The sequence below is a fragment of the Acomys russatus genome, chromosome 12 (genome assembly GCF_903995435.1).
Source record: "Acomys russatus chromosome 12, mAcoRus1.1, whole genome shotgun sequence".
NCBI classification, from domain to species: domain Eukaryota; kingdom Metazoa; phylum Chordata; class Mammalia; order Rodentia; family Muridae; genus Acomys; species Acomys russatus.
The window spans coordinates 43,968,596-43,996,594 of NC_067148.1; the positions used below are offsets into that span (position 1 = coordinate 43,968,596).

Sequence of the window (27,999 nt, forward strand, 5' to 3'; positions counted from 1 at the left end):
CTCTGTTTGGAGAGCTAGGACCCTACTGGGACCCCTCAGCCACTCAGGTTCTAAGGTGGATCTGACACACCCACCCTTGGACACACCGCTGGTCAAGGCCCATCTGTGACACACTTTTGGCCCCTGTTTGACGCACTGACTCCAGGAGGCTTCTTCCAGCTTCTCATGTGGCCCTCATCTCCAGGGAAACCGGGGTCGTTACCTGAACTGGTGTTTACTGTTGTCAGTGCCCCAGCTCCCAATCAGTGCGGGACCTATGACAACGCCCTCACAGCATTGCAACAGCTCCTGGCTCCTGGCTCTGTCGGCACAGGTGAGCCCTTCTTCGGCCCTGAGCAAAGTGCATACCTTCCTGGTTCAAGATGGGCTGCACCCACTCCCCTCAGAGTGGCCCTTCACTTTCTTTACCTCCCATGAGCCATACTGGGCACACAGAGTTGCACAGTATATGTGAGGGGGCCCTGGCAAGAAGGGAAAGTGGGTAAACATATAGTGTTACACATGTGGCCTGAAGAAGGACATCTAAAACCATGTAGAAGTTCTAGGGATGGGTTCTTCCCAGGATTCCAAGAGGAAGCAGAGACAGAAAAAAGGGAAAAGCATTCCAGGTAGAGAGACCACTGTGTGCAGGATCCCAGATGTATCTGTTAGATGACCAGAGGGAACACACGAGGGGAGGAAGGGATCAAAGCCATCCAAAACCCAAAGAGCCATCGAAAGACAATGGTCCAGAAAATTCCTGCAATTAGGGCTTGGTGGACCTGGGGTAGGGGTCCTGGAGGAAAGAGGAGGCTCAGAGGCAAGGAAGCTAGAGCAAAGTTGAGCCGAGTGAGGGTGCCGTCCCTTGGGAAGTAGGGACTGCTCAGAAGTAGGAGCTTCTCAGCTATACCACCGAGTGGAGGGGCTTGGTGGTGAGGGCTTGAGTACACTTGGAATGAAGGAATGACCTGGGGCCTGGAAGCTCATGCATAGTATTAGGATTGGTGACCATGGGATCCCATAGCCCAGGTGCCTGACCCTATGCTCTGTCCAGCTCAGGAGTAGGTCCCTGGGCCACCACTGCTTTCTGGCCACTGTGCTGGCTCCTGTTGTGTTTGGATGCATGTGACCTCACTGTCCCCGACTGTCAAAGTCCAGAGTTGCCCCTTCAAAGGGGCCTCAGGTCCTGTGAGACTACAGCCTGACTCCCGAGCACCATGAGGAAATAACCTAGTCTTCAGAGGCTAGCATTCACACTCCGCCTCCCCTGCGCTGGGATACAGAGATGGGGCCTCACCAAAGCAGGGAGGGAAGGTTAGGTGGCCTCTTCCCAGGACTCTCAGTTTGGGCTGGTTCCTCCTCTTTAGGGAAGTGAGTTTTATTCATTCTTCTTGAATGTTGACCCAGAAAGCAGGAAAGAGAGAGAGCGCTCTGAGAGAGCTGGTCGTGAGTGTGCATTTGACCCAAGAGACTTCTGACAGTGAGGGGGCATGGGAAATCCTTACGGCGAAGTTGTCTGCGGTAGATGAGCCTGAGGGTATGTGAGTGTGAGAATGAGGTTGAATTTATGTGTGTGTAAAAGCTGGTGTGAGCTGCGTGTGACTGTGGATGTTAATGTGCTTGTGTGAGAGAAAGCTGAGTGTGAGCATCAGTGGGTGTGAGTTGGCACATATGTATGCGTGTGAGAATTTGTATATGACTATGTGTAACATACGTGAGGTTTGCATGTGTGAGTGTGAATTTTTGTGAGTGTGACTTGTGTGAGTCTGTGTGAGCACGGGCATGAGAGTTAATGTGCGGATACGAGACTGTCCCATGTGAGGGTATAAACTGCATGAAGGAGGTCACGAGAGAGGTCAGTCTCCGTGCAGTGTCTCGGTGAGTGCATGAAGGGAACTGTGAGGTGGACTCTCCATGTCTGTGTGCGGGGTCTCGTGTAGATAAATGCATGAGAAGGAGAGTATGGTAGAGTCTTCACACACACATACACATTTGCTGAGATGCACCTATCCACCAGCCAAACCACGGACAGCAAATACAGTCTGTGGGGCCCCATTGGGCCCCAAATCCTGTGTCTGTGAATGTAAATGAAATGTACACACAAGCATGCCCACACAAGCGTGCACACACGCATGCACACGCACATACACACATTCTTGACAAAGATATTCTGCTACTGGAAGGCAGAATATGAACAAAACAAAAATGTAGTTAGGGCATTAAAATACTCTGTAAATAATTGTTTTCTTTTCCTCTCCAACCTCTGAAATTCAGTGGACAGATTTGTCCACCAGTATAAATATATGTCTGCAATGAACTGTTTTTAGTTATCAATATATTAAAAAACAAAAATATATGATATTTTGTCTTTTAAAGGATTTAATTATTTATTTTTGCTGACTTAAGGGGTAACTCTTGTTACTACTTAAGAATTTCTTTTTTTTTTAAATTAATTTATTCAGATTACATCTCAATTGTTATCCCCTCACTTGTGTCTTCCCATTCCTCCCTCCCTCCCTCTTTCACCCTATTCCCCTCTCCTAGGTCTGTGACAGAAGGGGACCCCCTCCCCAACCATATGATCACAACCTATCAAGTCTCATCCTGGTAGCCTGCTTATGCTTTCTCTGAGTGCCACCAGGCCTCCTCACCAAGGGGAAGTGGTCAAATATAGGGCACCAGAGTTCATGTCAGAGTCAGTCCCTGCTCTCCACACAACCATGGAGAATGTCCTATCCATTGGCTAGATCTGAATAGGGGTTCAATGTTTACTGCATGTATTGTCCTTGGTTGGTACAGTAGTTTGAGCAGACACCCCTGGGTCCAGATCCACCCATCATGAACTACTTGAGAATTTTGTACATGCGTGTAATGTGTTTTGATCCACCCCACCCCTTCCTCACCTCTCCAGTTCAATTTCTCCATTATCTCTCTCCCGCTGCTTTTCCATTCCCGACCTCATATGCACTTTTAGTTTTTCCAAGCCACCCACATTTCCAGCATGAATCCCACCCCATCTATTTGCTATTGGTGATGGATAATGCTAGGGAGAGAAGGTCAGTTTTCCCCCGAGAGGCTAACCCATGCTGTGGTGGGTGGCCCTGCACTTCGCACATACAGGCCGCACCAAATGAATGAAGCAGTATTGGGCCACAGCCCACTTCCACCCTGGCTGCTATGGGACCTGCTGCTCAGGTAGGTGACTGCAATACTTCAGTCCTACAGGCCTCACGCACTTGCTCTCCGACCCTTGAAGAAACTTTCAGAGCCCTGGCTGGGCTTCATGGGGACCCAGGGAGAGGTGTGGGATGGCCTTCATACTACTGTTTTTTTTTTGTCAGGGCACCAGAGGCTCCCCTCCCCCTGTGGAAGGTCCACATCTCTGCTGTCCTGTCCATCCTGACAGAAGGACAAACATTGATCAGGGTTAAATTGACAATAAAAAGGGCAGGAGCAACAGGGACTCATCAGCCAGTCCTCGCCTCTGAGTTCGGCGCAGGGCTAGCTGGGAAATGTTCCGGATGTTGGCCAAGGCCAGTGTGACACTGAACTCCAGAGCACCAGGTTGGGTACGGACCATGAGCTCGCTCCAGCTGTTGGTGCCACCCCCAGAGGCCCTGAGGAAGCCCCTGTCAGTTCCAAAGAGGCTCCTGTTGGGTCCAGGGCCCTCCAACCTGACTCCACGAGTGCTGGCAGCCGGAGGTCTGAGGATAATCGGCCACATGCAGAAAGAGATGCTTCAGGTAGGCCCTGGTGGCAACAGCCTCTGTTTAGGGGTGATGGTATCACTCATAGCAGACAGAGAAGAGGGTCTGACCTATGTACCTACTGTCTAGATCATGGATGAGATCAAGCAAGGCATCCAGTATGTGTTCCAGACCAGGAACCCCCTCACACTTGTTGTCAGCGGCTCGGGACACTGTGCCATGGAGACTGCCCTGTTCAACCTCCTAGAACCTGGGGATTCCTTTCTAGTTGGAGCCAATGGCATCTGGGGAATGAGGGCTGCAGAGATTGCTGAGCGCATTGGTAAGAGAGAGTGGCCTGTGACCTCCTGTCATCCCTTCAGAGCCCTCCTGGAGGAACCCAGTAGCTATCTCCAGCAGATGAGGGCCCAGCCTGTGCCTTCTGATTGGGCCCTCCTTCCTGGAGCCCTAATGTGCCTCCATCTCTCCCGGGTGCTGCCTCCTCCGGGCAGGCACCAGGGCATTCTCCGAGCCCCAGAGCATGACAGCAGACTGGCCTTGCAGAGTTAGGACAAGATTGTTTCTGGAATGCAAGGGAGAGATGCTGCAGGAAAACCCCTGATCCGAGCCCCAGCCGCTCTCTGGTGTCCTCAAGAAGATTGCCATCTCAGAGGCTGACTCTCCCAAATCTCAGAGCCCTGTTCATTTGAAAAATGAGGATCTTCCTCCATAATCTGAGATAGAAGAGAGTAGGCATACACCCAGACTTCTGGTAGACACTGGCATTTGCAAATGGCCTTCATGATTCACAAATGTGTGGCACAGCATTGAAGGACATCAGTCATCCAGGCTCTAGTACCTAGGCAAGCCCCTCCTCTTTGCCCCTTGCTGAGACTTGGGTGGTTCAGGTCCCTTTCCTGCTAGGACTCTGGCTGTGAGCACAGTCGTGTGACATGGGACTCAGAGACAAGAAGCAGGACAGGTGCTCGGTTCCTGGTGTCACCAGACCCACAGGTCAAGGCCTGCTTCATCGTTTCACCCTTTGTTCAGTCTTTCATCAGTGTGAGATATGGGATCCCATAATACCTGCAGTGCTCAAGGGGACCTCATACAGATGTGGTCTATGTGATGAGGCTGCCTCGGGTACCACAGCCTGAGGAGGGATCACTCAAAGCAGTGGAAGCCAGGACAGTGCTGTCTCTATGGGAAAGGCAGCCCTCACAGAGCATGCTCCATTTCGTCTATGGAGCCAGGATGAAGGGGGCCTCCACGCTCTTCCCTAGTCACTACTCATCTCCCCCACCCCCACCCCATCCTCAGGAGCCTGTGTGCACCAGATGACCAAGAACCCTGGAGAATACTACTCTTTGCGGGATGTGGAGGAGGTACTGGGACCCTGACCCATTGCTGGATGGGGGTGGGCTGGGAAGCTGAGACCTGTGGCTTGACTTCTGTCTCAGTGTCTAGGACTGGCCATAGAAGGGGCTCCTATACCTAGGAATAGGTGTCCAAAAAGGAAATGGAGTCTGGATGCAGTCCTGTGGGCAAGACTAATGTCAGGGAGGTACAACCTGTTACTGAACTCTAAGGTGTCAACCCCTCCCTGTGGGGTCAGGACAGTCCCAGCAGACAGCCCACAAGGCAGGCAGGGTGCAGACCACTCTTTCTTCTCAGCAAAGCCTTCCACTCAGTTCCTTCCTTCATTGTGCACCGACAGCATGCGGGGGGTGGGGGGGGGGTGAGGTACATCACATTCCTGCTTTCTAAGTTGGCCTGCTTCACTCTGGAGGGATGTGGGTATATGTGGATGACCATGACCCTGCCCTCGTAAGCTGATGGCTGATCCAGGGAGAGGTTCCCATCCGCTCTGCTCACAGCTGTCACCTCTGTCCCCCAGGGCCTGGCTCGGCACAAACCAGTGTTGCTGTTCCTAACCCATGGAGAGTCATCTACCGGTGTGGTGCAGCCCCTAGATGGTTTCGGGGAGCTCTGCCAAAGGTAAGCCTGACCTAGCACGGCAGTACAAGGGCGGAGCCAAGCATATAGCCTGGCTGGATGATACACACAGGGAGCTACAGTAGTGACAGCGGCAAGGTACCCAGCTGTCTTTGTTTCACCTTCCTTCCTGCCACTGTCACACAGCATAAGAGGGTTTGCTCCAGGCTCAATATGTATCATTTTATCATTATTTTACTTGATGAGGCTGGAATAGGACCAAGTACCCAGTAGCCTGCCCCCACCTCTATGGTACTGACTTGGTGCGGGGATTCCATGGCTGCCAAGGGCTGATGCTACCCGCTGTGTACATTTCACAGCCTGCTCCCACCTCACACAGAGAGTTCCCTGACTCCAAAGCTGCCCCTTGCCCGCACTGCTTCCCCAACCCCACACAGAGGTTTATGGGAGAGCTGCACGTGGTAGCCCCTCGGTAACCCAGCAGTGCTGTCTGTAGAGCTGACCACTGGACAGAAGGAGACCTTGCCAGGGCAACAGAGGGATACCAAGGTGGGGCCACCATGGTCCTTAAGGATGTGGAGCCCATGTGGGCAGGGCCCCACTGAAACAGCCCCTCACACAGAGTCCTGCCCATGCGTGAAGCCCTATTAGGCATCTATGAGGTTCAAACCTTGCCCATGACTGCTTACCTGGCTCTATGAGGAAACCTGGGTAAAGGAGGATGAACACACTCTCTGTTATGTGAGCTGGCCTCTGGCCTCTAAAGGCCATGTGTCTGTAGCAGGTGGCCAAGTGCGTAGCTCTTGGTAGAGGGAAACCCTGACCTCTGTGCTGCCAGGTTACTGAAATCCACGCTAGCTCTTGGTACTCAGAACCCTGGCTACCTAGGCTGACCCTCATACGTCTCTGGAAGGTCCCACAGCAGAGCCATCGGGGCCGTGACCCGCCCACCCAGGCTCCAGTGTTACTGCTGCTTCTGGCTTCAAGGAGCTGCATCAGGGAAGGACCCCCATATAAGATGTGAAAGGGACCCCTCCCTGCTCCCTGCTGCCCTTCCAAGCTCCACCCACCCTAGCCAGACACCCAGTCCAGGCTGAAATCCAAACTCCCAGGATCCCTCCTGCTTCATTGTGCTGCCTCATGCCCATGACTTCTTTAGGTACCAGTGTCTATTCCTGGTGGACGCTGTAGCATCACTGGGCGGGGTCCCCATCTACATGGACCAACAAGGTAAGAGCATGCCCTGTACCCTCCATCTTCCAGGTCACACACACAGCCAAAACTCTGAGGCTACAAGAAGGCTCAATATGACAGGTCCTGTAGGCTCACCACTGGACCGCAGCTGGGTTTATGGTCCTGTCTCACAGGCCCTGACAAAAAGAGGTTATGTTTGCTAGACAGAAAGTCCAAACTGCATGCTAGGATTTCTGGCCTGGATCCTGCCTGCATCACCTCAGGGAGAACAGCAACACAGTAGGAGTAAGCAGGAGAAAGAAAAACCAGAGACCAGGAAGGGAAAGGCTTGTTCTTTCATAACAGCTTTTTTCTGAGAACTAGGCAGGGTCAACTCCTGAGGACAGCCAGCGACCCAAAAACTTCCCAATAGGCCCTGCCTCTTAGAGGCCCCAGCCCTCTCATACCACACTAAGGACCAGCTTTCCAACACATGAGTCCCTGGGGACACATCACATGCACAGCGTAGCCCAGGAGGGCAGCACAGACTCTGAAGTGAGTCAACAGCCTGAGTTTCTGCTAGGCCATCAGACAGGGTGTGGGGGTGCAGTAGGAGGCAGCTGCTGCTCTGGGGGGGGGTTGTATTCGGGGGAGCCCTCCAGTTACAATAGCGGCAGATAAGAGGAAGGAGGCAGGGTCCTGTGTGTCAGACACAGTGACTCCAGTGCGCAGGGGTCAGGACCATCCCTTAGAAGCTACACTGTGCTGCCCAGGCCTGGCTGTTCACAGAGATCAGAGAAGCCATGCTGAAAGGACACAGCACCAGGTAGGTCATAAGTATGACAAAAACAGGGCTGACATCTGAAACCAGCATTCTCCTATACACTTCCTGAAACCCTGGTCCACTGAGCACAGGACATAGTACAGACCAGACAAATACACCTATTGGGTGACTTCCTCGGACTTCCTCTCAGACATCCCCTCCTCCATCTGCATCCTAGGCATTGACATCTTGTACTCTGGCTCCCAGAAGGTCCTGAACGCCCCACCAGGGATCTCCCTCATCTCCTTCAGTGACAAGGCCAAGTGAGTGGTCCACACCTCATGCTGGGGTATGAATGCTGATGGGACACAGCTGTCCCTTAGAGGGAGGGAGGGAGGGAAAGGCTCCATGTGGAAACCTCTCCCTGCACACCCTGCTGGGATGTCCTGAAAGCCAAGATGTGCTCCAAAGATGACTTGCGGGGTAGTGGGTAAGGGAAGGACACATGCCTGGGCCTGAGCTATGGGCAGGACCAGATCAGAGGTTGGCATTCAGGAGGTTCCCAGTGTCATGCTAAAGGGGTGACCCAATGTGTCTGAATGCCCAGGTCCCAGTACCCACCCTTCAACCCCAGCTCAGCTTCCAGGAATTGGCATATGAGCTGCCAGAGACAGGCAAGCACCCCTTACTCTGTGGTCCTACCATTACCTCAGGCTCCTGGTATCTAGATCCTGGGCACAGATAGCGAGGGTTGGAGAAAAAGACAAGGTCATGAGAGGGGAGGCACTCAGTAGTAATGGCCATAGCTGCAACCAGCCTTTGGGGTCCAACCCAAGTGAGTTGAATTTGGTTTGGTCAGGAATCCTTCCTGACTGGCAAGGCAGACACCAGCAGCACCATAGGGAAAGTGGGGGCTGAGAGCCATATAGGGAAGAAAGAAGCTCCTGGGGGGGGGGGAGGAGTGAAGGGTTGGGGAATCTTGCCTGAGAAAGCAGTGTGTAACCCAACCCTGGGCCTCAGTTTCCCCAAGAAATGAGGCAGGTCAAACTGTGGGAGGAAGTGAGAGAAATGAAGAGACAGTCACAGTAATGAAGACCCCAGAGGGTTGGGCAGCCTGAACAAACTCACAGATCCCATGAACAAAAGCTCCTCAATAGGCTTTCTGTCCCTGCACCCCACATCTGTGACACAGGACAGCCAAAAGCCAGAGGCAAGTACTCAGACTGGTTTCTCTTGCCCAGACACAAGATCTACTCTCGGAAGACAAAGCCAGTCTCCTTCTACACAGACATCAACTATTTGGCCAAGTTGTGGGGCTGTGAGGGCAAGACCAGAATGTGAGTGTTGGGTGAGACCAGGGATGAGGGTGGTAGGATGGCTGCCCTGCCCCCTGAGCCCAGCCTCTTATCGCCTATGCACATCAAGTTCTGAATTTCATGCCTTTTTGCCTCTGATCTCTAACTGGGGGACTCTTGTGATAGCCATTAAATGTAGACCTCACTTGTCACCTGGCCCAGAGGCTTGGGTCTAATAAACCCCCTCCCGCTACCATTCCCATAATCCTTCTCCTCCCTCAGCTTTCTGCACTGGCTCTGCTATATATTCCCATTCCAGGCCTCAGTTTACCTCTCTTGAAAGGTTAACCAGATGTCCTATAGGCTTCAATCATAATCCTGAGAGGTCTTGTGCAAAACCCGAGACAGGGTATAGAATGGTACTCTAGACTAGTGGGGTACAAAGGGTCCAGTGCTGTCTTTGTGGGAACATGGAGTCTTGGTGGGAAGGTGGCAATCAACTATGTACCCCCTCCCTTCCCCCACATATTGCCAGGCCCTGTGTGGGCCTTCCATCCCTGGCATCCCTGGCTCTGTGACTCGGTCTCTCCCTGTGACTCTGAAGAAGGAAAGTGTCCTTGGGAAATGGTTGTCTCCTGCCACAGAGCCTGAGCTGTTGGGGTGGGACAGCTTCTGGCACAGTCCCTGCCATGTCACTGAACCAGGCTTTTTTGTTGTTGTTGTTGGTTTTTGTTCCCCCAGAATTCATCACACCACGCCTGTTGTCAGTTTATACTGCCTGAGGGAGAGCCTGGCGCTCATTTCAGAGCAGGTAATAGGAGAGACTTCAGCCTAATGGGGAGAGGGAAGATAAGGGAAACCCTTTAGTCTGATTGCACCCCAGAGTGGGTACCTGTGGGAGTCTTCCTTTCTCATGATCCAGATTGCTCTGAGAAAGGAGACAAGAGGGCTCCTGACACAGCAGTGAAGTTGTTTGCCATCAGACCCAGGCTTTGGAGTAGGAGACACTGTAGTGTAGCCAGGAAGGTGGAGGTCTTGGGAAGGGGAGTAGGAGAAGGACTGGCTTCTTCAAAGAGGAAGGTGGAGCACTGGCTGAGGGCAGAGTGGGAGGACAGAGCCCTGGACAGACAGAGGCACACTCAGGGTCTGACCATTCAGTTACTGAGCAGATTACATCACAGGGGAGGCTGAAAGGGGGAGGCTCCCCCAGAAGAGAGTTGAGCATCTGAGACAGGTAGGCATGGTGAGCAGCATCTCCGCGATGGAACATATGCCAGCCAAGTTGGTTGACAAATCAATGCTGCTGTAGTCTGTTTACCAGAAAGCCACAGGCAAAATTTATAGTTAAATGTATTTGGCTGATAGTTTCTAGAAGCTGGAAAATCTAAGTTCAAAGCCAGGGCCTACACTTACTCCATAATAACATGTCTGAAGATATCACATGATCCAGAGAACCAGATGGAACAAGAAAATGTTACTCTGGCTTAAAAAAAACAAAACAAAACAAAACTAAAGGCTCATGTAGCATATACTTAGGCTAGCTTCAGACTTGTTATGTATCTGAGCTCTGGGCTGGCCTTGAATCCCAATTCTGCGTCTACCTGCCAAATCCTGGGATGACAAGCGTGAACCATCAGCTTCATTACAAACCTCACGGACTGACACAAGCCAGCACCACCCGTGGCTCCTGTATTGCCAGCCAAGATAGTTTCTGCGCAAGCCCTGGGGACACACTTGGCCACTGCAGCACTCACCAGAGAAGGGGCTGGCACTCTGCAGGCATGTGCAGGCTCCAGGCCAACTTGGCCAGCAGTTGTGTCCAGTGCAAAATCCACTCCCAGGAAATGGAGGTGAAGAGTGGCTACAGGCCCAATTGTTTGCATAGGTCACAGGACAGAAAACAAAAGCAAAAAAACCAAAGCTTGGTCACCTTCCTCTGGGTCCTAATGTCCCTCACAGACCATTGCCAGGCCCAGAGGCCTGGAAGAGCCCCTGGGTTGTGGCTACCATGTTTGCATTTTTTTAATTCCTTTTTTAAAAAGATTTATTTATTTATTACATATACAATGTTCTGTTTGCATGTATGCCCTCACACTAATAGAGGGCACCAGACCTCATTATAGATGGTTGTGAGCCACCATGTGGTTCCTGGGAATTGAACTCAGGACCTCTGGAAGAGCCAACAGTGCTCCTAACTGCTGAGCCATTTCTGCTGCCCACTCCCATGTTTGCATTTTTAGGACCATTCATGAAGTCGCTACGTGAGAACTGGGTTAGAGATGAGGTGACCCATGATTTAGACATTTGCCTCCACCCTGACTAGGGCTCTGAACTGGGGACACATCCTTGTGGAAAAAAAGACTAGGGCCGAGTTGGGTAAGGCAAAGAAAGAAGTCATGGGTAGCCAAGTATGGTGATACCTGTAATCCCAGGCAGCACTCAGAACGTTGACTCAGGATCAAGAGTTTGTGGCTAGCCTGAGCTACATACTGAGACCCTAAAATGGAAGAAGGGAGAGTATTGGGAAAGAGGCTAGAAGATGGTGATTGCTAGTGGCCAGTGGAAAGCAGTTGGTGATGAGCAAACTAAGACCTGGGAGTGATCGTGTGGGCTAGAGCAGGGAGGACTACTTACCAGAGGTCACAATGAATGGGACCTGAGTGTGATCACATCACACCCACATGGCCAGCGATCCCAGCCTTCTCAAGTGGCAACTTACCCAGTATACATAGGCTATAGAGAGGCTAACACTCTGCCTACCTGTCATGGCCACCTTTCCCCCATAGGGCCTGGAGAATTCATGGCAGCGGCACAAGGAAGTTACAGCATATCTGCACAAACGCCTGCAGGAGCTGGGCTTACAGCTCTTTGTGAAGGACCCGGTGAGCAGCCCATGGAAAGAGGGTGTCAGTTGACTGATCCGGGCACTAGTCCAATGGGGAGGGGGAGGCTATAATCAATTGGTGAAACTAAGCACAGTGTTTCAGTGAGACCTGAGCCTCCAGAAGCTGGGGGTTGGGGGTGGACCCAACCTTCTTAGGCCCTTGGGAATCTCTAGATAGCTCTATTCACTGCTGAGGGACCCCTGCTGCAGCCACTAGCTGAGTGGCAAGCTGTTCTCTGGCCGTTTCTCTGGACTCTAAAAGCCAGTACAGGTCAGGCAGCGTGACCACCATCACAGAGGATACGAATGGCCCTGGAGGGTCTGAAGGGCCTCAGTCCACATGGCTGAGCCTGGTACTTAATTGCAGGAAGCCCGTCTACCCACAATCACCACTGTGACAATGCCTGCTGGCTACAGCTGGAGGGACATCGTCAGCTATGTGCTGGACCACTTCCACATTGAGATCTCTGGAGGCCTTGGGCCCTCTGAGGAAAAGGTGAGGAGACTCCTGGAGAGCCAGAGCTTTGTAGCGAGAGGCACTAGACACTCCATATTGAATCCTGTTGCATGCCCCGTCTGTGTTGGGTCACCGCAGGGCCCAGGACAGCATGATCACTTGAAGTGGCGTATCCTCAACCCTTTTCACCACAGTGGGGAGGTCACACATCACTTTACCAGATCCACTCTGCATGCTGAGTGACCCTCCCCAGCCATACCCCCGTACTCTCTGCTTTGGGTACAGAAGCGAGGGTTGACTCCAGCCTCTGTGTAGCATGCAGAAGTGTGAGGCGTTTCCCTCCTGCATACCAGATGGATGGTGATCCCATGCGGTGAACGGACCGTATCCTGACCAGCTCCCATCAGGGAAGAAGCTGCCGACAGAGGCTCACCTTTGCCTGTTCTGTGCCTACCAGGTGCTGCGGATTGGCCTCCTGGGCTACAACGCCACCACAGAGAATGTGGACCGCGTGGCCGAAGCCCTGAGGGAGGCCCTCCAACGTTGTCCTAAGAACAAACTGTGAGCATCCTCTCACCAGATTATGCCCTCCTGAAGGAGCTGGGAGTAGAGCAGGAACCAAAAGATTGTGCAAGGCCACCAGGCAAAACTTCTGATGCAGCCAGGCTCCTCGGGAAGTAACAGGGTGACGCTGCCCTTCTCCCCACAAATGGGACCTTTGTGAAACAGCACGCTACCCACCTTCTGATGGAGCTGCACTCTGTAGGCCACTGACCTTTGGGGATAGTCAATAAAGTGCTGGTCAGGCAACTCCTCTGACTGTGTGGGGCTGGGTATAGGAAAGGGTCCTGCAGCCCCCTCGGCTGCACAGCCCTAGTGTGGCCCTTTGAAAAGAGCCCTTTATTCTAGAGCCTGCACACAGATCCTTTCCCCAGGGGGAGGATACTATCTTCAATTTCCAAACATAGCTCACCAACCCCCAACACACTCTCATAATGGTATCTTCAAGTGGATCTACAAGAAACCACACTCATAAAGACAAGACACCACACACACACACACACAGAGAGAGAGAGAGAGAGAGAGAGAGAGAGAGAGAGAGAGAGAGAACCTGAGCTCATGATCATGAGGCCCACATCCTCCATCTTTAGCCCTGATGCTTCATAGTCACCTGAGTAGACCCTGAGGCCCAGTTCCCTGCTCTGCTTGTTCCCACAGCTCACTTCCGGCCCAGTTATCTGGCACATTAAATGCCTGGCACATACCGGACAGTTGTATGTACTCAGAGATCCAAAGAGGAAGGCTGGAAAGGTCCCCCTCTTCCCAAGACTAGAGAGCCCCCCCTTTACCAGAAAATCAGTAGGAACGCACCTCCCAGCAGAGAATGGTTGACCTGGCAATGCCCACATCCCTGATGCAACTGGCCAAAGCTATGTTCTGGGGTAGGTTCCTGAGCCAGCAGAGGCGGCTGCCCCACGGCTCTTGGTGACCAGAAGAGGCAGTCTTGAGAGACACACAGGCATAGTCACAGAATAGCTGTTATCAGTACCATCAGGGGGACCTGGAGCAGGGAGGGGGGCCTTGGAGAAGAGACTGGAGAGCCCAGGGCCACATGGTCACTTAAAGCCTGGCCTTTGTCCAGAGAGCAGAGCAGCCATGACTTGGTTTCATCTCCCAAGAGGCAGACTCTGAGGTGCAAGTGCTGGTCTGAGAGTGAACTCCAGAGTCACCCAGTGGAAGATCCCCTGCCCAGGACCCCGAAGAGCAGCTGTGTCCCCCGCGGACCACACACATTCTCTGGCCAGGGTCTGCTCAGCACCGTAGACCTTCTGGCACATGTGTGTCTAGTTGTCCTCACCTGCATGGCCACACTGTCGCTTTACCTGCAGGTGGTGGACACCTGATTTGTGTCCAGTTTGGGCCTTTGATAAACAGCCTCCCAATTCAAGGCTTTGTGTGATTGTATTCTTTCACTTATTCCAAGTAGAGATGGATTTCAGTTACAAGAGATGCTATATACAAGAGCTGTGGCCATTCCACCTCCTTGCCCAGGTGGCTAGCATCCTTTTGTTCTAGCAACTGTCAAACTAATGTAGTTAGATGTGCCCTCCCCTAGTGACTGACAATGCCTGTATCTTTTCATGTGCTGCTAGCTACTTGCAAACCATCTTTAGAGAAGTGTCAGTCCACATAGTTTGCTCACATATAGATTTTTTTTCCTCTTTTGGTTGGTGGTTTGCCATAGTCCTTGAATTCCTGTGTGTGTGTGTGTGTGTGTGTGTGTGTGTGTGTGTGTGTGTGTGTGTGTGTGTGTATGTGTGTGTATGTGTGTGTTATGCATGTGAAAACCAGAGGTAAACTTTGGAGTGTCTTCCTCCAGTGGTTTTCCACCTTAATTTGTGGCTCAGGGTCTTGCGTATTTTGGCTAGGCTGGCTCTCCAGCAAACCTGTCTCCGCCCCTTCCCTCACCTAGTGTTAGGATTCCAGGTGTGCACAGCTGTAACCAGCTTTTGCATGGCTACTGGGGATCCAAACTTATGTTTCCACGCTTGCTTGGTGAGCACTTTACCCACTGAGCCATCTCCCCAGCACCATAATAGATTTTTTAAAAAAATGTATTCTCAACCCAATCAGTTGTTTGTGGCCCAAGGGTTTTCTTGCTCTGTGGCTCACCTATTTGTTTTCCTACTGATGGCTCCAAAGAGCAGGTATGTTTACATTTGGTGCAACTCTATGGGTTTTCTTTCTGTGATCTGTGCTATGTGTGTCTTGCCCCAGAAGTCTTTCCTACGTTGAGACTGTGATGTCTATGGAGTTATAATGTAGGTCTATATTGTTTGTTTCATGGTGTGGACACAGAGCAAAGCGTATTTCTTCATGGCAGTACCCGGTCGCCCCAACGGTATGCTTGTTAAACAAACCTTGCTTTCTCCATTCAATTGACCTGCAAAGATCATTGATCATGTGTGGCTTGGTTTCTGGCGTTTGTTCTACTCTGCCTGCTTTTTGGTCTCAAAATTTGCAGCCACCAGTAAGTCTGAATATGAAGCAATCAATCTCTCTCTCTTCCTCCCCCCTCCCTGCCCCCCTCTCTCTCTCTGTGGGGTGAGAGAAAGGGAAGGAGAGGGGAAGAGGCAAGGAGAAGAGGTAGTGGGGGTGGTAAGAGATTTTCTTATTCTAAAACCTTCTAATTTCCACATGAATCTTAGGCATATTTTGTCTCTTTCTACAGAATAGCTTCCTGGAACTTTGATTGGAATTTTCCAACTATCAGGTTGGAAGATCTTAGAAATACCATAAATTTGAATTCATGAGCACGTATATGACTTCAAATTTCTCTAAGCAATGTTTCAGATTTTCATTGTAGAGGCCTTGTGTATAACTTTTGCTATATTTATTACTAGGGGGTTGCTATTTTGCTGGTACTATAAAAGGCATTTAATTCTTTTTCATTGGCAATTGCTTCTTTTCTATATGTTTTTTATATTAGCCTTACATTTCCCAGCCTTGCAAGGCTCACAGTTCTAGTGACTCCCTTGTAGATTCCATTGGATTTTCTAAGCACACAATCAAGATGCCTGGGAATGCTGGCATTTTGTTGTCCTTCTTTCTCACCTCGCTGTGGACGGATGCAAACCCAAATGCCAGACTAGATGGTGAGGAGGACTTCAGTCTTGAAAAGCTCTTAATGTTTGAGTTTTTAAAATGTTTCTATATTTGGTGTGTGTGTGCGTGTGCGTGTGTGTGTGTGCGTGTGTGTGTTCAGTTTAGGAATGGTGTCAGGGGCAGGTTTTCTGTAGTTCCTGAGTGCGCCTGCAGCATGGTGCTCACAGTGCTCCCATCCTTTGCTATTGCACAGTACTTCTCCTTCATTTTCTGATAACGCTTATCTAGAACTGGAGATGTTTTCTTTCCCTTATGTGTTCAGTAGAATTCAACAACCCAGGACTCAGGGAAGGAAACTTTCTTTATGGGAAAATTAAAAGATTTTTTTTTTCAATACGCCTGAGTCCCTCCCTCCCTCCTCCCCTCCCTCCCTCCCTCCTTCCCTTCCTCTCTCCCTCCCTCTCTCTTTCCTTTTGTTGTGTATGCCACTTCCTTGCTCTAGGACCTTAGCTCCTATGACGACACTTGCAGGGATCCACATAACATCAGAGACTATGGTCATACCGTGACACAAACTTGCTGTAGAGGCCACTTGTGTGCTGGTCCCACTCAAAAGTGACAGCTACCCCAGTCACTTAGTTGATGGACAGTCCTGGATGAGGTGCATTTAGTCTTCAAGATCCAGAGAGGTCACTAAGGTAGGTAGGGCAAAGGCTCGGCCTGTGCTAGGCCTCGGAGCCCAAGGATTTTGCCTGTGTGGCAGATTTTGAGATGGTACAAAACTTCCCCCCATTTGCCTTATGGAATGAGTGCATTTTGTAAGCCTGTAGCCATGTCCAGTCTGTGGTCCACACACCACACAGGTCCCAGAATAGCTTTGTATCTATCCCAGCTCATTTGTAGGCCACCAGGCCATGTAGAAATGTTAAAAGTTGAACACCTATGTAAGGCACTGAAGAGCTTGTCAGTGAGCTTTCCTGGCTCTGATCTGCATGGTACCATCAGTACAGGACCATTTTGTATCATGTCTTCCAAGGCCTGTCTCTTGTCTAGGACAGGAGAGTTAGTGTGGGTCAGATCCAGAACTTACACTGTCCTCTTCCAAGTAGACACACCTTTCTAGTCCTCCCTTCTAATGAGAACAAAGAGGATGTGCCTCCTGCGTTGGTGCCTACAGAGCAAGGTCCAGAATCCCTAACATCCTGTTCTACCATAGGTCACATGTCTAGCACTGCATCTTGGTGACAAAGCACCATTTGGCAAAGTTTCCTGACCCTCATGGCAGTCTAACTGGTCCTTACTGGGGTCATTGTGGTAAGCTTTCAAGAGTACTGCATCTGCTCCTGCACCTTCACACTGTGTGTTCGAGTAGGCTATTTAAAGGGCAGTAGACTAGAGCTGGTTTCAAAATGTTCCCTTGAGTACTGATGAGACAGCCGAATGGGTAAAGGTTCGCCCTTACCACCTCTGACGACCTCAGTTCAATGCCTGGACTGAACCATACGGTAGAAGGAAAGAGCCAACTTCTACAAGTTGTTCTCTGACCTCCACACATGAGGCATGGCTCTCTTACGTGTGTGTGTGCGCACACACACACAAACACACATCCATGTATGCATTTACATTCACACACATGCACACACAAACATGCACACATACATTGGTACAAGGCAAGTAAATTTATAAAGTACCATTTAAAAATGTCTTAGCTGGGTGTGGTGGTGTACATCTTTAATCCCCGAACTCAGAAGGCAGAAAAGGATAGCTCTAAGAGTCTAAGGATAGTCTGGTCAACATACAGACTTCCAGGCCAGCCAGAGCTACATAGTAAAACCCTATGTAAACAAAACAAAACACAACAACAAAAACCCATAGTACCCCCTTGGCCTTTCCTGTGCCCACAGCTCTCATTTCTGCTAAGTGCAGCCATTGTGGTTTATATTCATCACTGAGGAGGTGACCAGGGTGACCCTGGGCCTATTTCAGTCCCACTCTTGAGACACCAAGTCATTTCCCTTGGTGCTGGTGGTAGCCCAGGCTCTGGTCCTACAACCTTCAGAGGCCCTGGGCACTTGCTCTCATTGTGTAGTTACTCTGGCACGTGCCGTCAGTCTTTGAAGGATGCTGGGACACTGGATGACTCACACACATGAGACACTCACACACTCCAGAGCCTGGAGTGCAGTCTGCAGTTCCGAAGCCTAGGAGCAGATGTCACCAAGTGTCAAAGAGGGTGGAGAAGATATGTGTCTGAGCCGGGGGCACTTCGAGGACCCTGGGCTCCAGGGAAGCTGTTCCAGGCTAAGGAGAAGCTGTGTGGGGAATCACAGGATGCTACGAACAGGGTCCACTCCTCCAGTGATGGAGAAGTAGGTGAGACCAGTGTGGGGCAGGGGAGCTGTGGAATTCTGGTTCCTTCTCAACTGGAGAGTAGGGACGTCTGTCCAGGGGGGCTTGAAATGAAATCATCCTTTGCACACACACTTTTCATAGTCTTAGGCGTCTATATTTGCTCTGAGAGATACAGAAAGTGGGAGAGCCTCTCCACGGCTTACACTGGGGCATTAATGTATGCAACACTGAACACACAGTGTTTCAACCCCAAAGAGTAGTGTGGAGCATCAGCAGAACAAGCACAACCCTGTCTCATGCCTGCACCAGTTCTGCCAAGAGGATGGAGCAGTAGGTTTCTGGGAAACACACCACCCATTCACCCAGTAAGTTCAGTCTGGAACATGGTAGCTGCCTCAAGATCCCAGAGCCAGGCATTCAGACTCCCTCGGTCATCCCTTGGACAGGAGTCCTTAGGGACTTAGTCCCTCCACCAGCCACTCCAAGAGATATCCTCACTCTCCATTCTTTTTTCCAAAAGTTCCAGGGAGCTCTGCAGGATGGTAGAGACTACCAGCTCAGCTGTTCTCACTTCCCATGGTCTTGGTCTTCTGGAAGATGTTCTGCATGGCTGAGATTCTGTCCTTATCCTGGATGTGAAAGACCTGAAACTGCAGTGGGCGAGGACAGAGGGTCACAGGCAACCAGGCAACACACACCTCAAACATTCTTTATGACCATCACCCCCGGGCCATCACCCCTGCAGGCAGACCACCCCAACATCCTCCTCCAACAGCCCCGCCTCACACAATGTATCCCTGACACAGCCGTGACCCCCAAGGAGCTCCCACTACTGTGCATCCCTGACCCCCTCCCACCCTGCGTGCAGATCTGCTGAGAGCTTGGCCCAAAGAGTGGTGGTGGGTAGGCTATCAGCTCCGCAGCAAGCAGGGCTTCCTAAAATCAAATGGAGACGCCCACTACCACAATATGCACCCCAGGGCACTGATGCTAGAAGAAGAAGAAGTTGGCCAAAAAAATGTCGGACATGCCTTGGAGGCAGCATTTGGGCCTGGGATGGAGGCAGATCCCACTTTTGCAGCTTTGCAGGGGTGCAATGGGCTCTGTGGGTGTGGTAGGGGAAGTCAGTAGGCACCTCTGAATATCAGGCCAGAGAACACAAGGTCCCAAAGAGCATGGCCATCAGAATACCCAGTCCAGGAATACACAGGAAATGGACCCCAGGGCATCCAGGGAAAGCCATAGGCCCAAGGTGGAGGAGGATTTTGGGCATTTGCTCTGTATGACTTAGGGTAATTCTGTGGAACACAGAGGCAGGCTCAGGCACTCTGTCCTGGCTTGCAGAAAGAAGTCTTACACTCATGGGGTCTCTCTTGAGGTGGCATTCCATGTCCTATCTGACCCTCAGCCATCAAGAGACCCAGCCGTTTTTGAGTTCCTGACCCGGGAGGGAGTGGTCAGTGCACAGGACAGGGCTCTATCCACACCCTCCTGCGACAAACAGCTGCACCCACCTTATCTAGCAGAAAGTCAAAGTAGGCTGTGGCCCAGTAGGTAGGGTCGCTGGCAGGGAGCTGCAGGAGTGCCTTCACTCCGTTGTCAATGCGTGGTGGACGGCTGTGGCCCAGGTGGGTGATGTGGATTCGTAAGGACTCTTCGGGCTGGCTGGCAAAGTGTTCCACACGTTGGTAGATGACTCCGAGGTCCAGGCCACTGTCCTGCAGCAAGTTGTACTCCGGGTACAGGAAGTGGGGCAGGTTCCTGGTAGCCAGGCAGCAGAGCAGGACCACCAGAAGGCGGTACACCGAGCCCTGCAGGTCTGCCCAGTCCTCTGCTGCTGGGAACAGCCTAGAGGCCCACAGCAGCACTGTCTGCAGGACACAAGGTCAGCCCTGTCAATGGGCGGCTGGATCAGTTCCCCGCCATCTGCCTCTCCACCAGCCCTGCACTAGCTCACTTCCACCAGCCCCTCCTCAACAATCTGCCCACCCTGGCAGCTCCTGAGGCTCCTGTCACCTTCTCTGCCTCTCCCTCTCCTCTGGCCTTCTCTTTCCACCCTCTGCTGAACCCCAGTCTGAATTTCCTCGAGGTTATCTGAGGCTCCCTCCACCCTTGAGGGCTTCTTCATCACCCTCCTTTGAGCTCATTCTCAACAGACCAAAAGGACCACCTCAGGGCATTAGGTATCCTCCTCCTTTCTGCTCCTAGGTCCTTACTAGGTACCCCCTCCCATCAACCAGCTACAAACTACATTTCCATATCCTCGGACCCCTTTCCTCCTCCAGCACCTCTCGGTTCCTTGGGGGCCAGGATTCTCTATGTATCAGACACCAGTGACCACAGGGAGCTGGCTCCCCACCTCAGGCAGAGGTCTGGGAATGCAATGGATAGCCTAAGTCCACAGAGGGGAGGCTCCCCAGAGCCAGTGTCCGATGAGAAGTCAACTCACCTGTCTCTTAACACCTGGACCAAGCAGAGAGTCCTCTCAACCATGAACATGCACTCTAGGAGGACCCCTCCCCCAAGACATCACAGCCCTACCTGCTTTTCCCTCACTGTCTTGGGGACTGGGGGAGGGGGTGACTGGAACACTACCCCTGCACTTTTCTTGTTCCTCTCAGCACAGGACCATTACAAAGTCACAGCAGTATATAGATGTGACTGACTATCCTGCCCCAGGGAACATAGAAAGGGAGCAAGTGCTCCCATTGGTCCCCAGTTGTCCCCAGTCCATAGAAGAATCTGGCCAGGGCTGCCCACAGACACAGGGAGGACTCCTGCTGGGGAGAGGCCCCCCAATCATGTTTTAGGATTATGGGGCCTCCCTTATTACCAGTCTAGGAATGGCCAAAGCCCGCCTGATGTGCCACGGCACTACTCTACAGCCATGCCTACAAGACCTCCCTCATGAGCTATGATCTCTCCCTCTGGTGAACCTGGAGCCCTCTCAGTACCTGTGACTGTTCCTCATGGGAGCTGGTGTGAGGGGCGCGCCTGGGGGGTCACTGCCCTCTGTTGTCTGGTGACAGATGTGAGCAACAGAGCAAGGCAGGTGCTGAGCTACCATGCGTACCTTCAGGTGGTCAAAAGTTAGGCCAGGGTTCTGGCTGCCACCTCGCCAGCTCTCTAGGTTCACCCGGTCGAGAATGGAGAGGCTGTCCAGGCGGTGACCAGGGAGGGAGCCTAGCGCATCAAGCAGGCGGCTGAGCAGGTAGCCAGTGGAGATCCTGAAAGCCAGACCCACCTGTCAGGACTGGGGTTTTCCCAGTGCCCAGCACCCTGTGTACCACCAGGAAGAAAAGTCCTGGTGGCGGCTGCTTCCCAATACTAGAGCCTTCTGAACCCCATATGAGGGTCACCCCCTTGCTGTGGCCGTTGCATGGCTCCACACCCTGTCTCTCAGCAGGCAATTCAGTTTGCTGACTTGAACATCCAGGTTTCAGATTTCTCCCATCAAAGATTGTAGAGATTAGGGGAGACCTCAGCCAGCCCACTCTTTGTCTAGACTGGGAGATTGATGGGGCCCCAGCCTGGCAGGGGTGTGGGCTCCACTCTAAGGCTTATTAGGGAAACCAAAGCTTGCCACTATGGGAGGCAGAGGTTGGATAATGTGTGGAGGATTCTCATCTAGGTCCCTTAGCACAGGACACCGCACAGCACAGGCTCTCACTTCTGTGCCTCCTGGACCATCATAGGATAGGACCTCCTCCCCACTCTAGGCCCTATAGGGTCAGCAGAGGTGGGGCAACAGGAAGGACATGTTCTCTTCTTTACGTTAAGATGCCTCAACTCTACCCTATGTTTCACCTGTCATGGGCCTGTGGCTACTCCGCATGTCTGGCCTTGTTCTGCATGGACGGGTCAGCTAGGATGCAGGGTAGTGCACACTCCCCCCCCCCCCCGAGAGTTCTGATAAGGCTTCAGAGTGGCACAACAACTTCATCAACGTCATATATAAGGAATACTCGTGTCTAAGATGGCAGCACCTTGGGCGTGAATGACTCTATAGTCCCCCCGTAAAAAACGCCGAGGCCTTGAATGTGAGTGCCAGGCAATGGCGTCAGACTTGATGGGCTCCGAGCCCTGAGTCCTGATTTGGTCTCAAATGCCCTCAGCTTCTGTCCTCTCCACCCTTTCACAGACACTGGCTTGGTAGCAAGTGGCCCTCACTGAACTCACGGGCTTCTGGGAACCCATAGAAGCCAGGGCTGGAGATGGGGCTAAACATCTAAACATCTCAGGCGGGGGCAGACATTCTGAGAGGGGCTCTGGAAGCTGGCAAGGCCACCCCAAGTGAAGAGAATTAGCAAGCCCCAGAGCTGCTCTCATTGGTGTGAGCAGCCTTACCATGTGGAGACCTTAGACAACCTCTCTGCCGCTGTTTACCTGGCCATTGGTGAAGGGCCCCCTCCCACACTGAATATCTCATCACAGCTTTATGCTGCTGGCCACCTCCTGGGCAGAAGGTGACCCAGCTATGCCCTCCCTGCAGCTCCCTGAGTGTTGTTGAGCATTACAGTTCCTCTAGAGGGCCCAGTGACCTCAGCATGACACAGATGCCCACAGGACAGAAGCAGGCAAGGGCCCCCTCAGATCCTCCCACATGAGGATCAGCACGTTTCCCCTTCCCTCAGGACCCAAAGGGCCAGAGCGGCATCTACCTCCAGTGCTGGCCACTAGCAGGTACCAGGTCCACCCCATGGCTGGCAATTCTTCTCAGGGTGCCCTCAGGGAACCCAAGCTTCAGCTGGGCCTCTTCCAAGGCAGGCACCCTGTGCTTCTTCCTCACCACAGGCACAACGTTGAAGCGTATCTTCCTCCAACTGCTGGTCACCAGCAGGGACAGGTGCAGCTGTCCTTCCTTCAGGCTGGCAGCATTCAGAGAACCTGCAACAATCCACCATCAGTCTAGCTTCCCTCTTCTGGGCCTTGGTCCAGGACACCCTATCTGCTGTCCTGACTGCCCTTCCCTATACCTGCTGCCCCTCTACCTACATCCAGGCCGAGCTATTACACAAGCCTGTTCATGGGTCACTGTCAGCTGGGCTGTGTCACAGCATCCTTCATAACAACAGTTTCCCTCATCAGCCTTCTGTCTGCTAGGCCCCTCCCTCAGCCGTGCTGCCTGAGCCTGCTGCCCCCACCTCCTAGACCTGTGGGATCTTCCCCCTATCTATGTCAGGTTCCAGGGGAGCACCCTGATCCTGAGGAGAAGCACTAGACATAGATGGTGGCTGTCCCAGTCCCAACAGGCTAGTGTTTGAAGTCTTGGCTGGTGGGCTTCCATCAAGCTCACCCCATCCACTGCCACCCTGGGCAGCCCAGAGCCTGCGGGTCTTTGCTGGAAGGCTGTGATAAAGGCATCCCATTGCTTCACTCATCCTTTTCAGTCTTTAATAAAAGTCAGCGGGCTGCTCTTGGGTACAGCAACGTATCCCAGGGACTTTGAACCTTCCAGATGCTGATTACTCTAAAGGACAGGCTTCAGCCACAGTGTCACCTACAGCGTCTGGAGACTCACGTCCCTCCTCCAGCCAGGAAGGATAAACAGACATAAGAGCCCAACCCACCTGAGAAGAAACAGAGCCAGGAGGATCGATTCCAGGTGGGTCCTCTCCTGATCGTGGTTTGTGCCCACCTCATCCCCTACCCTGAAGAGCCTCCTTAAGAGCATGCATGCTGGTCCTCATACCATAGAGGGGGACTGGGCAGCCACGGCCAGGAAAAGCTTAGCTTAAGGTTCATGGGAGAGGCTCTGGTGTCCTGGGAGGAGGTACTGGCTTGGATGACTCCTCACCAGAACTCCAGGATAAGCCCCAAATGCTCTGTGTGATGAGGCCTGTATCTGCTTACACTCCAGAAGTTGGCTACCTCTATCACCTCAGTGTTCACTTCCTCTCAGAACAAATCAGCAGCAGAGATAGGGGGAAACAGAGACGCCCACACCATCACATAGGCTGAGTGTGGAACCATCTCCTCTATTTCAATAGTAGAACCAGCACTATCTTCCTGCGACCACTGAGGGGCCTGCCTGGGTCAGAGGCCAGAACAGTCAACCCTCAGGAAAACTGGGTTGTTCAAAACATAGTCCCCAGCAAAAGCCTGGTAACAGGGCTACCACTGCAAGTGAGTACAGACACAGTCTGCAGGAAACAGCCCCGCCTTCTTGTGTATCCCTTCTGCAGGAAAACTCTCAGTCAACCTCTGGGATTCTCCCTCCCACATGAGCCTCAGTTTCCCTGTGAGTTGGCAGGGGACCCTCTCAGATCAGCATTTAGATGCCTTTGTATTCCTCTAGTCACACTTTTTTTTAATCGTTGAAATGGCAGCCTGGAAGAGAGCCAGCCACACCTGTTCTCACTAGGCTCCTTCTAAGCCAGCCCTGGCTGGTCTCACCGGTTCCCAGGGAGTGGATAGCTGAATCCTGTCACCAGCAATAGCTTCCCTTTTAAGGGATGTGTTGGAAGCAATGGCTGGAATTTCCCACGGGCCCGCCTCAGCCACAGCAGCAGGAATGGGCCTAGGCTGTGCAGCCTCCTTCCTCAGCCGGGAGACAACCTAGCCATGCAAGGTGGGGCCTAGAGGTTTGAATGGTTCTTGGTGGCCCATAACTTAGACGTCTCCTACAGGTTGCCCCAATAGGTGATTCTGTGTCTCAGCAATGTGTGTGTGTGTGGGGGGGGGGTCTACAAGAGACAAGACCAGCTGGCAATGGCTGTGTTAAATCAAGCCAGAAGACAGAAATGGTCCTGCCAGGCTACATGTTGAATTAGAGGGCTCAAGAGATGACCGGGTAAGATGTCTGAGGAACTCGAAGACACCAGACATTTAATGACAGTCTCTGGCCACCAAAGGTCAGTCTTCTGCTCCAAGACACCTGGCCCAGCAGGTCTGGGAAGGGCTACCTCCAGAAGCTGCCCTCCTAGTGTCAGAAGTCTGTGTAAGAGCCCAAGGGCCTTCTGTATCCTGCAGCCCAGAGTACAACCTAGCTGCCTAGACATGGGCTCTGCTAGACCCCTTTCCCAGAGCCCTGGAAAGCATGAGAGAGCAGTGTACTATCCCAGGCTCCAAGACCCCTGAACATGCTACCAGACCAGTATTCCACACACCAGTGACCCCAGGCATGTTATTGCCCTCTGGGAGAGGCAACTACCCCACTTGCTGATGACACAGTACAAATAACCGGAAGGTGACTTGGGAAGACAAATACATGAGAAAGTAGCAGCGGCCACTATCATGTGTCTGTCTCCTCCTGAGAAAAGCAGGACGTTCTGTTTTGGCCTCCAGTATCCTAGCAACCTGCTGTCCTAGTCCTGAACCCAAGAAGATGAGCATCATCCCTTAGTGCCGGTGTCCGTGCTCATCACAGGCTGTACCTACCTTTTAGTCACCTTTCTGTAAAGAAACTGGCTGCTTCTGGCCACACTGGAAGCCCCATCTCCCTGGGGCTGTGACACCCTAGATTACATAAACAAGATGTCCGGCAAGAGAGTGAAGCTGAGTTCCTGGCACATTTAAAAATACCCAGCCTCAGAGCTATCTTGGGTTTAGTGTACCAAGTTGGTGACTCAGCCATAAATCGGAGCAGGCATGCACACATTCCTGCATAGAGAGAAGCATGCACTCACATGTATGTACTCACATGCATGCTCATGTCTGTTCACATCCTCCCCACACTCATGTGTATGTACACTAGCATGTGTTTGCATCCCGACACAGATACATGGCCAAACTCACATACAACCTGAGGGGTTGTGACAAAGGCTGAAGAGGGGACCAGTGTGAGCATCACACCAGGGTGCAACAGGTAGCAGGCAGCTTTCCTGGAACCCTGCCAGAGAGAGCCTATCTAACAAGTTGGCCAGCAAAACACCAGGCTTAGACAAGGCTCAGACTTTCAGACATGTTTAAAGTGGCACTCTTTGAAATTCCTTCCCCAAAGCGCCATGCAGAAGCAGGTCCCATGTGTCTCACAGTCTGCCTTCTCAGAGATGCTGGGCCACAAGAACCAGAATAAGACTCTGGGCTCACGTCTCCGCCCCCTGCCCCCAACACACAATAACAACTCACACTGCATTCATATGCACAGGGAAAATACACACACACACACACACACACACACACACACACACACACACACACACGGACCTGTATGCAGCCCCCATGGACCAGTCCATACCCTGAGCACTCAAATGCAGTGGCTACAAATGCACACACACACACACACACACATTGCACACACATGTTGCACACATGTGCGGAGTATCTCCCTGCTCCCCACACCGTTACCTGGTGGAATGAGCCTGTGGTGCTTGCAATGTACAACAGCAGCCACCAGAAGATCTTTGAGGACACACAGGACTTTACTGGGTACAATGTGGCCACAGCACTTGTCTCTGTCCTCTGAGGAGACACTGAAGACGTCGTCAGTCATCCATGGCTCCAGGCCAGAGGCATTCTTGAGGACACCCAGGCGACAGATTGCAGGGCCATCCCCAAGCTCAGTGGCTTCTGACTCCTCAATGAAGAGAGCTTTGGCGTCTACCCCCAGGGGCACCTCCACATCCAGCGGGTCCTCTGAGGAACGCAGTGCAAACTGGAAGGCCTCCAGGTCTCGAGAATAGTCAACAAGGAAGCGGTTGTCCAAGGCATGGACACGCTCCAGCACAGTGAGCAAGATGTCCTCTGCTCTCTGGTAGTCCTGGGCACGGGGTGACTCCCGTGACTGGATGGCCGACAGGTAGTGATGCCACAGGGGTACCTGCTCGGCCATGTCTGGAGCAAAGACACAGGGAGCAGGCATCTCAGAGTCAGGCATCCTGAGCCAGGCAGCAGGCAGCAGAGCCCTGCCAGCCCTTGGGAACTGCTCTTGAGCTAGTGTGGACTGGCTAGGAGGAAGAGGCACCTGCCCAGGTGAGGAGCAGGTCTGCAGGAGGACTCAGCTCCCCATGGGCAGAGCTCCTGAGTGGCAGGCTCCTCGCAACAGGTTAAATAGCTGAACCAAGGCCAAGGCCTTTGAAGTAGGGTGAGTCAGTACCTAACAATTAGGAGTATCACAGGGGGCTGTCCCAGGAGGCAGGGGCCCAATTGCTCACCTCTCTCCTCCCTCTCTCCTCCCTCCTGAATCTCAGGCCCAAATCACAATGGCCTAATCTGGAGGAGGAGATGTGTACTTAATGCTTTCCACCCCACTGCAACCCAAAAGCTAGTCACAGTGTCTTTGTGAAATGGGTCTTCCCTGCCCAATCTCCCTTCCCATGGCCCAGATGGGAAGGCAATGGCTATCAGACCCTGTGTGGGTCCAGGCCTCTCTCTCACACAGACAGCTTGGAGAAGAACAAGACTTAGGCCAGACCTAGGCAGTGTCTTCTTAGCATTCCCCACATACCAGCATAAACCAGCCCTGCCCCACTTCCATCTGCCATCCATATAATTGGCCAGATCGACCCCTCAGGCTGCCAGTCCCACCCTGCCAGCCTCCCTCTGAGAAGACCTAGCACCCACCTGGCCAGGATCTGCCTCCTTCTAGGAGCCTCTGGCTCCGCCTCATGGCTGGAAAGTCTGGCCGTACAAGCCCCTCCACACCTGCCAGTGTCCTACCCACCACCGCCTCCTCCCTTGCTCAGTGTTGTGCAAGTCTAGACTAGCAGGAAGGAGCCACCCCTAGCGACCCTTGGCCCTTAGAGGAGGCCTGGTGCAGAGGCAGTTTCAGCTTGCAGTCTGCAAACAGTCTATAAGGTGACAGCCCCACAGGCGCCATAGAGATGCCATCTTTCCAGCCACACTGCGCATGACCTCAGACCCTGGGCAGCAGCACTAAGTCAAAGCTACCAGGTGGCAGGTTAGGA

The 27,999-nt window shown here is 52.4% G+C and overlaps 2 protein-coding genes across 3 annotated transcripts; one reads left to right on the top strand and one right to left on the bottom strand.

Annotated features, from left to right (window-relative positions):
- Positions 1-3,440: 3,440 nt before the first annotated feature.
- Agxt (alanine--glyoxylate aminotransferase) lies at positions 3,441-12,973 on the top strand. The gene is made up of 11 exons (XM_051154374.1): positions 3,441-3,722; positions 3,816-4,008; positions 4,986-5,050; positions 5,563-5,663; positions 6,781-6,851; positions 7,796-7,880; positions 8,799-8,894; positions 9,594-9,663; positions 11,639-11,734; positions 12,104-12,232; positions 12,651-12,973. The coding sequence occupies exons 1-11, from the start codon at positions 3,492-3,494 to the stop codon at positions 12,756-12,758; spliced, it is 1,245 nt and encodes a 414-aa protein (XP_051010331.1). The 5' UTR covers positions 3,441-3,491; the 3' UTR covers positions 12,759-12,973.
- A 5,727-nt stretch (positions 12,974-18,700) lies between these two features.
- On the bottom strand, positions 18,701-27,782 carry Mab21l4 (mab-21 like 4). Of its 2 annotated transcripts, none has more exons than XM_051154376.1 (6): positions 27,656-27,782; positions 26,441-26,926; positions 22,813-23,038; positions 21,225-21,378; positions 19,666-20,022; positions 18,701-18,801 (listed from the first exon to the last, which is right to left on the bottom strand). In XM_051154376.1, the coding sequence occupies exons 1-6, from the start codon at positions 27,699-27,701 to the stop codon at positions 18,709-18,711; spliced, it is 1,362 nt and encodes a 453-aa protein (XP_051010333.1). In that variant the 5' UTR covers positions 27,702-27,782; the 3' UTR covers positions 18,701-18,708. The 2 variants fall into 2 exon arrangements, with proteins under 2 accessions (XP_051010333.1, XP_051010334.1); XM_051154377.1 differs by having other exon boundaries at positions 26,441-27,164; positions 27,656-27,759.
- Positions 27,783-27,999: the final 217 nt, after the last annotated feature.